Consider the following 15,374-nt stretch of genomic DNA (forward strand, 5'->3'; position numbering starts at 1 on the left):
CCTGTGTCATCACCTGTAGAGTGTTCCAATTCGGATTCTGTTCCTGCACAATCACACACTCATGACACTAGTACTGATCACACTGAAATAGATACTACTGGTACGGAACATGATCATGCATCTAGGCCTAAACGACATACTAGAGCTCCTACTTATCTATCTCAGTATCACTGTGCTGCTATTTCAGCTACTACTCCTATTTCTACTCGCTTATCTCGACTTCCTTCTACATTACCACCTTACCTTTGTTGCCTTATACCGTTCACTTCAGTTTCTTCACCTTCCTTTCCATCCTCTTTTAAAACACCTTACCCATTGTCTTCTGTTGTCTCTTATGACCGTCTAAATCATGTTTTCCAAGCAGCTGTTCATTCATATTCTTAGAGAAACTGAACCTAAAACATTTCAACAAGCCATGAAATCAAAGAAGTGGACAAAAACAGTGAATGTGGAACTTGATGCTATGGAACAAAACAGAACATGGGATATTGTTTCTTTACCAGTTGGGAAGAATGTTGTGGGCTGTAGGTAGATCTTTACGATCAAATATAACGCGGATGGAACTGTTGAGCGTCATAAGGGTCGTTTGGTTGCTCAAGGATACACACAGCAAGAAGGGATTGATTATCTTGATACTTTCTCTCCTGTTGCGAAGTTGACCAGTGTCAAACTTCTTCTTGGCTTGGCGGCTATTAATGGTTGGAGTTTAAACCACATGGATGTATCTAATGCATTTCTCCATGGTGAACTAGATGAAGAGATATATATGCGTTTATCTCAGGGATATACTCCTCCGGCTGGTGTTGTTCTTCCACCAAATCCTGTTTTTCGTCTCCGAAAATCTCTTTATGGACTCAAACAAGCATCTCGCCAATGGTATAAACGTTTCTCTTCTGTTTTGCTGGGTGCTGATTACATTCAGTCACCTGCAGACAACACGCTTTTCATCAAGAAGATTGCTACTTCGTTTGTGGCAGTACTTGTCTATGTTGATGATATATTGATCGCCAGTAATGATTCCTCTGCAGTAGTGGCGTTGCAGGAATTACTTTGCTCTGAGTTTAAAATCAAAGACCTTGGTCAAGCTCGGTTCTTTCTTGGTCTCGAGATTGCACGTTCATCAGATGGTATCTCTGTGTGTCAACGAAAGTATACATTGAATCTGTTGGAAGATTCTGGTCTTCTTGGACGCAAACCAAGTTCCATTTCTATGGATCCTACTCTACATCCTATTAAAGATTTGGGTACTCCTCTTGATGATACGAAGGTCTATAGGGAGCTCATTGATAGACTTCTTTATCTTACCATAACGAGACATGATATCACGTTTGCGGTTCATCAGTTGAGTCAGTTCCTCTCTGCTCCAACGGATACACATCTTCAGGCGGCTCATAAGGTGTTACGCTATCTGAAGAACAATCCTGGACAAGGGCTTATGTACTCAGCGTCTTCAGAGTTGTGCTTGAATGCGTTTGCTGATGCTGACTGGACTACTTGCAAGGAGACACGTCGTTCGATTACTGGTTACTGTGTTTATCTTGGTTCATCCCTGATCTCATGGAAGTCAAAGAAACAAGCAGTGGTTAGTCGTAGTAGTACGGAGGCAGAGTATCGCAGTCTAGCCTTAGCCACTTGTGAGTTGATATGGCTTCAGCAACTGTTATGTGATCTCCACGTCACTGTTACATGTCCAACAAAGCTTTACTGTGACAACAAGTCTGCGATCCACATAGCTATGAATCCAGTTTTTCATGAGCGGACGAAACACATTGAGGTCGATTGTCATACTGTTCGTGATCAACTCAAAGCTGGTAAGCTCAAGACCTTTCATGTCTCCACCGGCAATCAACTTGCAGACATCCTCACTAAACCACTCCACCCTGGTCCTTTCCATTCTTTTCTCTCGAGAATATCTTTGTCAAGTCTTTATCAACCTCAAGATTCACTGATAAAGACTTGAGAGGGGCGTATTAGTATAGTCCGGTTCAATTCCCGGTTTATTATATTGGTTAAGTTTCCGTTTGCTTAACCGAGTAACTATATATAGAACATAAGCATGTACATTTCAGTCTACGAGAAATAACAAACTTTCATTTTATCCTTTTCTCTGATTCATCTTCTCAGCTCAAGCTCAAATCATCATCTTCATCATCTCTGATTCTAAACGTTAATATATACCACAAGCAGCAGAAAAGATTTTGAGGACGGAACTCCGAGCTAAATTGGAAACCAAGGACCCTAAACAGATACAAGAGACTTTTGAATGCATGTGTGTGCTTGAACATTAGTCATTAATTCAGAAGTAGTTAAGATGCAAAATCCGATTTGGTTTCAAGACATCAATCCTGTAAAGTCAAGGGCGCTTCTATAGTTTATTAATTAGTAGTACTATAAAGTTTTAGTTACGCGCTAGTTTCCATGTCTTGTTTGTACTCCATCTGTTTCTAAAAGGTCCATATTTTAGTTTTTTCACACATTTTAATAAAACACATTAAATTTGCATAATTTTTTGTGTTATCTTCTTTCCACAATTTTAAGCCAATAAAAAATAAATCAGTGCAATTAAGATTTTTGAAGTTTGCAATTAGTTAATAAAACATGCATTGAAAATGTAAAAAATTGAATATTTTAGAAACAAAATTTTTCTCCAGAATATGTATTTTAAGGAACGAAAGGAGTATTTGGAAGTATGGAATAACCTAAAGCTAAAACTACCTTCAACAACGTAACATTCCTATTATCATTTCACGATCCTCCTAAAAGAAGAATTACAACTATTTCAGATCAATAGAAGATTAAGGAGCAGAAACATACCCACTGTTGTGGTTAGAAGTCGAGATCAAATAAAGCCCCAACAGGTTCGTCTAGGTTATGCCAACAGAAAAGTTCATCTCTACTATCCCATATCTGTACTGAGAGAGTTTAAAACAACAAAGACTAGTTCTAGAAACTAAAATATAGAAGCAGTCATATACAAGTTCACAAATCATTAAGCTGAGAGTATAAGAAGGGGAAGGAAAGGGCATCACACCAAAAAGTGGAATATGGTAAAAGAGAGCAATATAAATGTAAAAACCTTTTGTTCACTTTTATGACCAACATAATAAACATGAAGTAGACTGTCGTAGTAGATACAGGTTGAGAAGCTAGAAACCTGAACTGGACACTTAAATTAGATTAGATTCCTAATCGCACTAAGGCAAGATTAGAAGAAACTAGGTGAAAGCTGAGGTCAAAAGACAAGCTTTCAACTTTTCCTCAATTATTATACAATCAACACCATAAAACGACAAAGCAAAAAAGAAGAAGAAAGCAGAACTGAAACAAAAGAAGAAGCTTTATTAATTAATGATAGTTTAAAACAAATGATAGTGTTACAAAAAAAAAAAAAAAAAAAAAAAAAAACAAATGAAAGATGTGAAACAATAATAATAATAAAGCTACTACAGGCCATGCAAACTCAATCTTCATCATTCATGACAAGACTCAAAACTGTGTCTCTTCCCTAATCAAATCATTACCCTAATCACAATCACCACAAAACTTATGTAAGCAAAAGAATATAGGAAAAAAAGAAGATGATAAGGGCAAAACGGGAAAGCAAAAACTAAGACCCCGGAGCTCTGGTTGATTTGAGTATGAAAGGATGCTGCAGAAGCTGTTGCGCAGACCATCTCTTGGGAGGATCACTCTGCAAACAACAAGACACAAAGTGACGAAACTCCTCAGACGCCGTGGCCGGAGCTTCAGGCGGCTGAGACATACAAATGGCGCACATTAGACTCGCCCAGTCACCTTGTCTACTCACAGCAAAAGGAAACCTCCCCAAGTAAAACTCCAAAATGCTAACACCAAGACTCCACACATCTCCAGCGTAACCGTTGTAACGTCCATGATTCAGGTCGGTATTAATCCTCTCGGGGCTCATGTAAGCAATGGTACCAACCGAGGAGTTACAAGGATCCATGGTCTGCGCCAAGATCCTACTCACTCCAAAATCAGCGATCTTAACGTTCTTCTCCGAGTCGATCAAAAGATTCGACGGCTTGATGTCGCGGTGGACGATATGGTGACGGTGGAGATAAGCCAAACCGCTGAGAATCTGCCGAGACATGTCCGAGAGCTCCTCCTCTCGTGACACGTGCACTCCCTCTAGACATCCTCCGTCCATGAACTCGAGCAAGACTTGAATCTCCCCGTTGTGGTCGAACATGTCGTGGCATTTCACTACGTTGGCGTGATCGACGCTTCGCAAGATCTCTATCTCGCGGCAGATCTGGCGCCTCACGTTGTCTTCGTGGTTACCGTAGATGACCTTGAGAGCGAAGGGTTTCGAAGTCGGACGGTGGATCACTTTGTAAACCGTTCCTCCCGCGCCGCTTCCGATGCGGTTGACACGTTCTAGCTCGGACAAGCTTTTCGCGGCGGAGACGTTGGGGGAGATGGCGGAGCCTGACGTGGGCGCGGAGGTTGTGGAGGGAGGAGGAGGGAGGGGGAGAGGCACAGCGAGGGCTACGTCGCGGTGTGGGAGTGGTAGGCTGAGGTCAGGACGTTTGCGGAAGCGGTTCTTCATCGGAGAAGGAGGGGGCTGAATCGGGTTCATGGTGTCTCTCTTTATATATATAGTCGCCGTGTAGGGTTTGATTCCTGCTTTTGGAGTCAGATCATATCGAAAAAGAAAGAGGAAGATGAATGAAGAAGAAAAGTTTTGGTTTCCAAAAATGGAAGACGAGAGATCATATAGGCGCGTGTGGAACAATCGCGGGATCGGCTGTGTGGTTCTGTGTTGTAACACGTTGACATGTTTTTGTTGTTCGGTCTGTTATTGGCGTGTCAGTGGGTTTTTTTTCCAAAGCAAGACATGCTCATCAAACCAAATAAAACAATCATTATCATCATCATGGTGGGTTCATTATCCACGTCTTCGAAACTATAGATTGAATTGTTTGTGTAATCCATAGAGTCCCATAGCTGATTGATTTGTTTTTGTTGCGGGGATATGTAGCATAACGAAGCATATTTTGAATGCATTTTTATATTATACAAAAATAAAGTGAAATTGAATCCAAGTGTTTTTAAAATAACATTTTTTATCTCTATAATGTTATTTGAGAAATCAGTTTAATATGTACCGTGTTCACGTTAATTCTCACAATGACTTATTATATTGGTAACTTTAACGAATTAATACTATTTTTTAATTATCATTATCAAAATTTCTATTTTAGTTTTTATGAATATTTTTAAATAAAAAGGGAAAATATCTGTAAACTATTTTTATTTTCGTTTTTAATATATGTATAAATATAATCATATCAATATCATAAAGAAATATAGAATAAAAAAAAATTTAGTATCAAAAGGAACTATCTTAAAAGTAAAAATACATAGCAATTTGTTATATTTAAAACATGTAATTTGACAATAAGAAATTTCATTTTATATAAATCTCATAAGCTATATTTTACTAATTTCCATTACTAATATTATCTATATATATTTTCGTTTTTCTTAATGTTTTTTATAAAATCATATATCATATTGGAATTTAGTATCAAAAATAATCTTAAAAAAATACTGATTTTTGATATTTAAAACATGTGATTTAAAAAAATGAATTTCCTTTTATACAAATCTCACTTTCATAAAAATTTATGGATTCTTTTTGTTTAAGAACATTTTCTACGATTGTTAATAACGTTAGTTAAATATTTTTCATTTAAAATATAATACTTTTTTCATAAGAAAAATTCAATTTAGTTACTAAATCAGTATTTACGTTAATACAATAAAGAAATTTATTTTCTTTTGATTATAAATTTTCTAAAATAATATTTATTTTTTGGATAGTTATTCAATCTCTTGTTTTTTAAAAATTCTATCACAATTTCATATAATTTTTCTTTTCATAACTATTGATTCTCAAGCCTAATACTACGTGAGTGTGTTTCAATATCTATAAAAATAAACAAGTAATTATCTCAAGAACCTCTGCTCCAAATGCGGAGGAGTGTTAGTTAGGAAATTCCAATATCCTAAGTATATTCTTGTGTATATCTTTACGTAGTTATGATACGGTAGATATCAATAGATATGAATCCTTGTATAAATACATTCTTGTGATCAGTGAGATAATCATCGAAACATTCACACTTTCAAAGCATTCACTGCTCCTTCTTAGAACATGTGTGGCCATGTCATAGCTAGGCCTAGTCATATCAGCAACTCGAGGTCTCACCAAAGGAGACTTTCAATATTTCTAAGTCCCGGAGACTTACTTGTTCACATACTCTGCCTCATTTGAGTCCCTAAGTCTAGATAAGCTTATCCAGATGTTTGATCTCTCTGAGCACCAAGTTCAGAGCATCATCAGCAATATGATGGCCAATAAATAGTTCCACAACGTTTTTTCATAAAGAAATTACATCTCATTAAAGAAGACAAATTAATTATATGTTTTGGTTCCTTCTACTTTATATGTATCTTTTTAAAAATTGTTTGAGATTGGATCCTAATCAAAGAAACATATAATTGTGTTGGCTCTGTACTGAATGATTCATAATACTCAGTCACCATGTGAATAAAGAATAACCTTTTCAATCTTAATATATGAAACAACTGCTGCAATAGAGATACCTTAAAACTTCAGACGTCAATAAGTGAGTGCACCTCTTCTAATGACACTTCATACAATATAAGTATATAACATCATCAGAATGAAAACATACAAAACTGAGACTTTGTTCGACTGGGAAGAGAACTTTAACCAACAAGCATGTTTTTTCTGTTAAGTGATTTCAGTGAAACACATATACAGAGCCGATTTTCTTATTGCATTATAATGTTCAAGAATATATTGAAAGAATTATGGTTTAAAGACTGGATAATTCATGTACAGTATAACCTCTTTAAATTAATATTCTATAAATTAATATACACTAAAAATCTCTATAAAATAATATAATTTTATAGTCTCAAATTGAATTTTTGGTTCAATTAGTATATCGATAAATTAATAATCTCTATATAAATTAATAAAAAACTAGTTCCAACATTATTAATAGAGGTTTCACTGTAATATGTATTTCAGATGGTTTGGAATCTGATGATTCATACATGAACACACGTAAATATGAAAGTATACACATGTATCTCACCTTGATGTTTTCAGGAACATGCTAATCCTAAGATTATGAAGCTTTTTAATAGATTTAAGATCAAAACATCATTTGCTATATATATATCCAACATCAATATCATTATATTCACATTCACTCTAATCACTTAATCAGTAAGAACGGATAACTCGAGATTTTTTTTGAAATTTGTTTCGATTTTTGCCGAATAAAAGAACAAATTTTCAATTCAGCCCACTAGGCCCATCACGTGCGTAGCATGTGACTTACTTAGAAAAACAAGTCTAGGCACACTTGTCCTTCGTTAATTCTTCCACCCAGCAAATCGCTCGCTCTCTCTCTCTCTCTCTCTCTCTCTCTCTCTCTTCTCTTAGGGTTTCCTTTCTCTCTCTCCATCGCTCGCATGGCCGGCGCCGGAATCCACCCTTACCACCAGCAGTGGCCGCCTACAGGAGCTCCGCCTCCCCCGTCCGCAGTATCATCAGCTCCTCCACCACATCCCCCTCCTGTACATCATCATCACCCTCCTCCCCCTGGTTTAGCTGATCGTTCTCCTTATGACGAGGTCACAACTCTCTCTATCTATATATATACATGTCAGTATTGTTTTTTTGTGATATGTTGTTAAAGACAATATTTCTTGATGTTGTTAAGACCAGCTTTCTTGATCTTGTTTCAAGTTGAGATTTTTCTTTAATTCGCGTGCTGTTATTTATTTCAATGTCTGCATATGATGGACATGGTTTATGTATTACTTGTTTTATCGATTGATTTGATTTGGGATATGTAGATTCTTACACGAGTTTGAATCTGTTGTGTTCAGCTCCGGACAATCTTCATCGCGGGTCTTCCCGATGATGTGAAAGAGAGAGAGCTTCTGAACCTCTTAAGATGGTTGCCAGGCTACGAGGCATCTCAGGTGAACTTCAAGGGAGAGAAGCCCATGGGTTTTGCTCTCTTCTCCACTGCACAGTTTGCATTGGCTGCCAGAGATGCCCTTCAGGTCTGTTTTACTTGTTCACTCTAATCCTTGCCCCTTTTCTCAGTTTATGATGATTTATGTTGTTTTTGGCATGTAGCATCTGGTGTTTGATGCGGAGTCAAAGTCTGTGTTACATGCAGAGATGGCCAAGAAGAACCTCTTTGTTAAAAGAGGTTAGCTTAAACTTTTATTATCTCAAGCAGGGTTCATGTTGCTGAAGCTTGTTTGATACTGTTTTGTGCATTTATATGAGGATTTTGTATACTCTCATGTTTCACCTTTGAAACCCCTCTGTTGTTATTCTGTTAGGAATCGTTGGGGATTCAAATGCTTATGATCAAAGTAAGCGTCTAAGAACTGGTGGTGACTGCACACACTCTGTTTATAGTCCGTCTCCCTTCCACCCTCCACCACCTCAAGTTTGGGGTCCACCTCATGGGTGAGGCATTTTATTCTTCTTCATTTATATAATTAATTTGAGATGTTATGTAAAACCTGGGAAGACGCTTTTATTTTGGTATATTGTTTTCTGTTTAGTTGTTTATTTGACAACAAATACAATTTGATTCAGGTATTTGTCACCCGCAGCTCCACCATATGATCCCTATGGAGGTTACCATGCTCCCCCTGTACCAATGCCTCCGTCTGCACCTATAGCAGCTCCTAGTTCTTATGTTCCTGTCCAGGTGAAGTTGCTCTTCTTTCATCACTTTACTTTTATAGTTTTGCTACTTTCTACGTGGAATCCATGTGGCACTCGCCTAATATTTTCGTTCTACCTATCTTGCATACTTTACTCGCTGGTGTAATCAACTGTTACCAATTCTACATACATTGTGGACTGCTCTGAGTTTGCTATAGCTTCTTATTGTTTGATAAATGTTTTACCAGTTTTTGAGGTTTTCTAACCTTAGGTTTGCTGATCTTATATCTCATTCTGTTTTCTATCCTTCCTTTTTAATGCAGAATGTTAAGGATAACCCTCCTTGCAATACCCTATTTATTGGTAATCTCGGGGAGAATATACACGAAGAAGAATTGAGGAGCCTGTTGAGCGCGTGAGTATCTGTTTGCTTTGATGGCACTCCTTCAGTACATTGCTTTCTTTGAGATCTTCACTTGTCTATTACTGTCTTGTCAAGTGTTCAACTGTACTTTCATCTTGCAGGCAGCCTGGTTTCAAGCAAATGAAGGTTCTTAGACAGGAAAGGCACACAGTTTGCTTTATTGAATTCGAGGTTACTTCTTCTCACCTGTACCTATCTGTGTGTGTACGCACTTGAGAACATTTTACAGCATATTGCTAAACGGTTCTGTTATGATTTTTGTCAGGATGTGAATAGTGCCACAAACGTTCACCATAATTTGCAAGGCGCTGTCATTCCAAGCTCTGGTTCAGTTGGCATGAGGATCCAATATCCTTTTTAACAAATCACTTACTGTTACCGTTTCTCTTATATTCCAATATATGCTCAGCTGCCTTTTCTAGTTCAGTTTGTTTCTTCTTAACCCAATGATACATTTTCCAAGAATCCATATGGGAAAAGGAAGGAAGGTGGCGGCCATTCTTTCTTTCCTTCACCGAGCGCTAATGGAGCTCAAGGAGCCCTGACGTATCAGTAGGCAGGCCTTGAAGGGGGGATGTACTCTCTTCTCTATCTTCCAACAACTGCACGAATAGGATGCATCTTGCAGGCAGTCTGCATTTGCATCCATTTCATCATCGACATTTATAAGCATCAGCATGTGATGGATTCATATAGTGTCGACCTCATCAACATATAACATATTAGCTTTGCTACATGCATTTTCAAGTGTGGTTTTTAAATCTCTAGGAGTTGGGTTTACCTTTGTTTGTCTTCTTGATGCTTTAACGCATTTACGTTGTGGGATCCATTTTCATTATGTTTACGCATTTACTTTGTGAAACTCCATTGTCACTACATTAGATCGTAGCATGTTGACATTCATCAAACATCGTTTCACTGCATGGCAAAAAACATTGCTTGTTGCCATGTGATGGATGAATATAATGTGTCATCATCAACATATAACATGGGCAGCTCGTATTAGCTTTGCTACATGCATCCTCATGTGTGGTTTTAAAAGTCTGTAGGAGTTTGGGTTTGCCATTTGGTTGTCTTGTTGCTTCTTTAACGCATTTGCTTTGTGGGATTCATATGACCAATCCATCCCAATGAAACTCTCATTTGATATGTTAGCTAGGCATTAACATAACATGAAGACATTCAGATACTTAGTTTTACGCATGGCCTATCACATCAATGACATAACGTTACATTTTGTTGAATGCGGCTCTAATGATCTTCTCTCACGTCGGTGTCATTCTTCATCTTTTCCCATCTTGATCATTCTCTCTTCCATTAGTTATATAGATAAAATTTAGTTGAGATAGGCACTCCATAACATTGTAGATTTATAGTTGAGCAAATATATATAATATCCACCCCCAGGTCTGGCTTGGCCTTACGCAGGGACAGTCAGGTTGGAATAGTATTTCACGGTCAAAGGTGAGGTATTACTTATCTTGTGGCATCCAGGTTAACAGAGCTCGACACAGGACAGGACTTCCTAAGAACCAGCGTGGAGTCTTATCTATCATATTTGTCCAAAGAACCCATCTCTTCTCTTACTGATGTCAGTGCCCTGTTTTTTTTTTCCATTGTGATCTTTCAGAACTCAAAAATGGCCTTTGTTTTCTTATCAGATTTTGGGAAACTCGCAACTTAATCAAAGTCTTTGATTTTGAACCAATTTAGTATACTGCAAAAAAAAACAGAAGCCCCATGTTCATCATTATTGATTGGAAAGTATTTTTCGTTACAGACAAAGGAAACAAAACAGACGTTCTTGCATTCCTTTTTACTCATCCATCACGAGAAGCAATACATCATAAAACTTGGAAACCATATCTTGCATTCAAAGTCTCAAACTTCAGGTGCATCTGAGCGCAAAACTGTTAACAAAGAACACGAAAAAAACATGCGTTCAACAAAAATAAGTGCCTTGTCTAAAGATTGAGCACATAAGACCTAAAGCTATCATTGTAATTGGTTTTAATTAAAGTCAAAACATTTATCATCTCCCAAGTAATCTTGCACACAAAGAAGAAGCTAGATCAAACTGGAAGGAGAGTGAAGAAGAAGAAGAAACCTGGTTTCTGAGGCTTTCCGTCAGCCCATTTGGAGAGGGAGAAGTGAACCTTCTCGCGATTCATTGATTCCGCCTTGAAAGGTTCCTTTAGACATTTCCTCACCAGATTCGCGCATATGTTTGAGTACGTTATGTACGTCATCCCCGCCGCTCTCCAGAACGGAACCGCCGCGCTCGATGCCATTTGCTCTTTCTTTCTTTTTTTTTTTAATCGATCGAAAGCTATCTCAGAGACTTGCTGCAACTGAGAGAAGAAGAAACCTAAATGATTCTCAGTCAACCCCCTCAAAATCAGTGTTGGCCCATTGGGCCCTTTCTGAATTAGCCCATGTAATTGAGTCTCTGACCCGTGACTAGCCATGTGAAGTTACATCTTTACTCAAAAGGTTTACACTGGCTTTTTGAGTTTTGAGACAAAATTACGTGAACATTTTTATTTACTTCTTTTTAAGAAACATAAGAGAGAAGGCATATATGAAGTTCTTCAAGACTTTTTTAAAACAAATTTAGAAAAATTTAACTATTACATAATCCCTTGTTTGATAATAGGTTCCCAACAGACCTGGTAGTAGAAAACAATGATGATACTTATAACAAATACTCACAACAACAAAAATGATGATATACTCATTAACATTTAATAGGGTTCAGGTGCAATATTTTGGCATCAACTAGTAAACAAACAATGGGTCCAACAACAAAACTGAATAGAAACATTGTTGTCGCCTTCTGCAACATCTTCAAAAGGACTGGGACTTGCATTTTTATGATCTAATGAAACAGTTATCTTAGCCTACACACCTGACAGCTATTGAAAAAAACATGTATATGATCCCTAATCACAGAGATTGATCGCCCTAGATATGTATAGTCGTCTTACTCGCAATGCAATAATAATCTTTGTCAAGGAAAAATATAGGAAGAGGAAAACTGAAACAGGTACTAAACAAAATATATTAAGTGAGCACACGGCCCCTATTACTCAGAACATATACTATTCCAAGAGATACAACAGAGGCAATTTCTAATTTTGGCATCAACTGGTAAACAACAAAAAGAAGTCAAATAGTATCGTTATTGTCCTCCCTTGTGTGATGATCCAACTACTTGCTTCAGTAATTTAACCTTGTTGAAATCTGCAGGGCAGTAGCTTTTCTCTACTTCCCAAGCAAGCTGTGACATTCCATTAAAGGATGATTTTGCTCCCTTTTCATCTGTTACTTCCATTGGAAACGGAATCCTCACGTCATATACACCTCGTGGAGACCATACTCGAAGGTCGAATCCAAGCCTATCCATCCATATCATCTTTGTCTCTGAAACCTAACATTAGGCAGACCAAGTATAGTTCATAAACATCTAATGTGATTGTGCATTCTTAAACTAGTATCTGCATAGCATGTCGAGTTTACTAACCACAAAGTCCAGGTCAACGTATACGTTGCAGAAACGGAAGATGTCCTCCATGTTGTTGGCATTAATCTGGTTGACAATGTCTTCTGCAACATCACGTAGAGGATCAGGACTCGCTTTTTTATAATCTGATGACGCCACCCAAACACCATCCTGCAAAATTTTGTTTTAATATATTTGTTATTAAAAGTTTGGATCACAACAAAGAGACAAGGGTGTGTACCTCCATAAAGTCTTCAATTTGGAGTACACGGTCAACTGCAACAACATATAAACTGTCTTCCTCAACTTCTTCCCCAAACTTCTTCCTCCATGTAGCACTAACACGCTACCACAAAAACATAAAGACTTGGGTTCAGGTCAATCAAGAAACCTTATAGTCTCTCATAAAGAGAGAAAGAATCATACAAAGAGGTGGTGTTGTGCTCTTTGGAGTGAGAGTGATTACAGTACCTTAAGAGCATTATCGTCTCCAGGTCGAGCAATGCTACCTTGAATCGTACACTGAGGAGTCCTCAATCCACATTGCTCCAACTGATACACCAAAACACAATTCCACATCATTCTTCAAACCAAAGGATCAAACTTTCTCACTTTTATAGAAGAAAGGATCAAACTTTCACATTTTTACAGATGATGATTGACCTGAACATGAAGGGAAGACCTTTTGTCGGGAGAGAAACTGCGACTGAGGCAAAGAACAGGGGTGCCGTCTTGTTCAACGGCGAAGCGAACTCCGACGCCGAGGGGCCAGCCGTCGTGGGTCAAGGTGGAGAGAGTTCCGACGGAGGAAAGCTCCATGATGCTCCTCGAAACCTCCGCCGGGAAGGGCTTGTGGTTTGTAGAGAGATGATGGTTGGTGGCCGTCGACGGAGTGTCTGAAGCGGTGGAAACGGAGCATCGGAGGGAGATTGGAGGAGATGGGTATCGTTTTGGAGTGACGAAGCCGCGTTTGTCGATGGGTTTCGTGAAATTCGGAGATGGGAGGAGGTTGAAGAGAGCGGAGGATTGGGTTTGGAGGAGCTTCATCTTTTGATTGCAGAGACAATGGACTCTTGTGTTGGAAAAGAAAAAGATAAAACTTCAGAAGAAAATAAATAAATATAACAAACCGGAATCGTAATCGATGAAAACCAAATTAATTACAGAATTTTATCCGGTTAGAGTTAAAGAGAGAAATTCATATCTGACCAGACATTATACCCTATAATTGATTTCACATTTATCTTTTCAATTCAAAATTGCTTTTGTGTGCAACTATTTAGTGTAGATAACCGTATAATCAGTGTTGGTTTAGTATAGGTTAGTTTCTGGTTAATATATGCTCACTATGTAAGGGAAAATGTTGTATTTTTACCTCGATTGATTGGTGAATTTTTCCCTATCGATCGATCTTTCTTAGGTGTTTTGTGGTCGTTTTCTTCAGTTATTCGACCAAGATTTTGGGCTAACCAGAAGATAAACCACACTAAACCAACATTGATTATACGATTATCTACACTAATAGCAACAAAATAGAAGTATAAAATTATAAATCTGTTTGGATGACTAAATCTTATAAACCAAAAGTCATGTTGAGAAAATTGTTGTTGTTTATTCTCTTAGTTACACTAACTTAAGATGAGAGATTCACGAGACATGATTTAGGTCGGGATAAAAACTTATAATAATGCCATTCAGCCGGAAGAATGGTGCGATTAACAATAACTATTCTTAGAAAACAAAGAACAAATAAATGCAACTTTTTTTTTGTAATAAATAAATGCAACTTTGGTTACAGGGAAATGTGGTTTTAGGGCTAAGAAAGGAAAACTTCAAACGAAGATTGGTCTAATGGGGTTTCTCGGACTATGTAGCGTGAAAATAGGGTTATGTTCATCATCTTTATTGGCATCTTTTTTTGTCAATTAGTGTTGCTTAGATGTGTTCCGAAATCATATGTAACGGTAGATGAGTTGTTAGTTATTATTGGCTCTGTCGTCTATTATTCTCGAGTGGTGTAGTTGCATCACACTGCGTTACGCTACCATTCAACATTCAACAATCAAGTGTTCATCTGTGATCCCCTCCCACAAACTTAGAAGACAAGGAAAGCAAAATATACAGAGTCATGCATAATTGTAATCATTTATCAACATGTGTAATGTATCTTTCCCACTAGTTTTTGGTTCTTTGGGTAAACCGGTATTCGACAGATGAACATACAAAATTGACCATTGTTGTACTAATGATGTGGTAGGCCGCCGATATAAACAATGTGTACGTGATTAGCAAAAGTCGAGAATTTGAACTCGTATACGTATACGTGGCCTCTAACGGAAGCTGTATCATTACAATTGCTTTCGAGTCTTTCTCAACAACAACAAAAATGCTTCCGAGTAACATAATTACCAAATTAGTCACGTCAACCCAATAACACGATTATAATTTGTTTTAAACCTATCTGTAATCCCGTGCTTTATCATTTGCTCATAATTAATTTGTCTGTTAAAGTAACTACTCTTATTTTATTTTATTTTCACTGAACTTTAATTACTCTTATTTTATTGGCAAGGGAATTTTAGGATATTCTTAAAACTTACTTTATCATCAACGATATAAGATTAAATATATATTCTGTATCATTAGTGAGATTATTTTCTTGGTATGACTAAGTGATATAAGTATGT

At 37.4% G+C, this 15,374-nt stretch overlaps 4 protein-coding genes across 6 annotated transcripts; 1 reads left to right on the plus strand and 3 right to left on the minus strand.

The window, feature by feature from the left end:
* Window positions 1-2,318: 2,318 nt before the first annotated feature.
* On the minus strand, window positions 2,319-7,194 carry LOC103835320 (mitogen-activated protein kinase kinase 5). Its single transcript, XM_033281112.1, has one exon. It carries the CDS (start codon window positions 4,601-4,603, stop codon window positions 3,608-3,610), a length of 996 nt encoding a protein of 331 aa, XP_033137003.1. The 5' UTR covers window positions 4,604-7,194; the 3' UTR covers window positions 2,319-3,607.
* A 229-nt stretch (window positions 7,195-7,423) lies between these two features.
* LOC103835330 (RNA-binding protein with multiple splicing) lies at window positions 7,424-11,784 on the plus strand. 3 transcript variants are annotated; one of them, XR_004451833.1, is made up of 10 exons: window positions 7,424-7,701; window positions 7,960-8,139; window positions 8,216-8,291; window positions 8,428-8,557; window positions 8,690-8,804; window positions 9,085-9,176; window positions 9,287-9,356; window positions 9,451-9,533; window positions 9,639-9,864; window positions 10,121-10,335. XR_004451833.1 is itself a non-coding variant. In XM_009111488.3 (9 exons), the coding sequence occupies exons 1-9, from the start codon at window positions 7,540-7,542 to the stop codon at window positions 9,739-9,741; spliced, it is 1,011 nt and encodes a 336-aa protein (XP_009109736.2). In that variant the 5' UTR covers window positions 7,424-7,539; the 3' UTR covers window positions 9,742-10,061. The 3 variants fall into 3 exon arrangements, 2 of the variants coding, with proteins under 2 accessions (XP_009109736.2, XP_033136999.1); XM_009111488.3 differs by lacking the exon at window positions 10,121-10,335 and having other exon boundaries at window positions 9,639-10,061; XM_033281108.1 differs by lacking the exons at window positions 9,451-9,533; window positions 9,639-9,864; window positions 10,121-10,335 and adding an exon at window positions 11,664-11,784 and having other exon boundaries at window positions 9,287-9,379.
* Window positions 10,866-11,556, minus strand: LOC103836504 (ATP synthase subunit epsilon, mitochondrial). The gene is made up of 2 exons (XM_033281124.1): window positions 11,293-11,556; window positions 10,866-11,095 (listed from the first exon to the last, which is right to left on the minus strand). The coding sequence occupies exons 1-2, from the start codon at window positions 11,474-11,476 to the stop codon at window positions 11,067-11,069; spliced, it is 213 nt and encodes a 70-aa protein (XP_033137015.1). The 5' UTR covers window positions 11,477-11,556; the 3' UTR covers window positions 10,866-11,066.
* Window positions 11,785-12,191: 407 nt separating the features above from the next.
* LOC103835340 (glutamyl-tRNA reductase-binding protein, chloroplastic) lies at window positions 12,192-13,782 on the minus strand. Its single transcript, XM_009111499.3, has 5 exons — window positions 13,351-13,782; window positions 13,159-13,239; window positions 12,929-13,033; window positions 12,709-12,858; window positions 12,192-12,615 (listed from the first exon to the last, which is right to left on the minus strand). Exons 1-5 carry the CDS (start codon window positions 13,732-13,734, stop codon window positions 12,367-12,369), a joined length of 969 nt encoding a protein of 322 aa, XP_009109747.1. The 5' UTR covers window positions 13,735-13,782; the 3' UTR covers window positions 12,192-12,366.
* Between the last annotated feature and the right edge of the window lie 1,592 nt (window positions 13,783-15,374).

Source organism: Brassica rapa, chromosome A01 (genome assembly GCF_000309985.2).
Source record: "Brassica rapa cultivar Chiifu-401-42 chromosome A01, CAAS_Brap_v3.01, whole genome shotgun sequence".
NCBI lineage: Eukaryota > Viridiplantae > Streptophyta > Magnoliopsida > Brassicales > Brassicaceae > Brassica > Brassica rapa.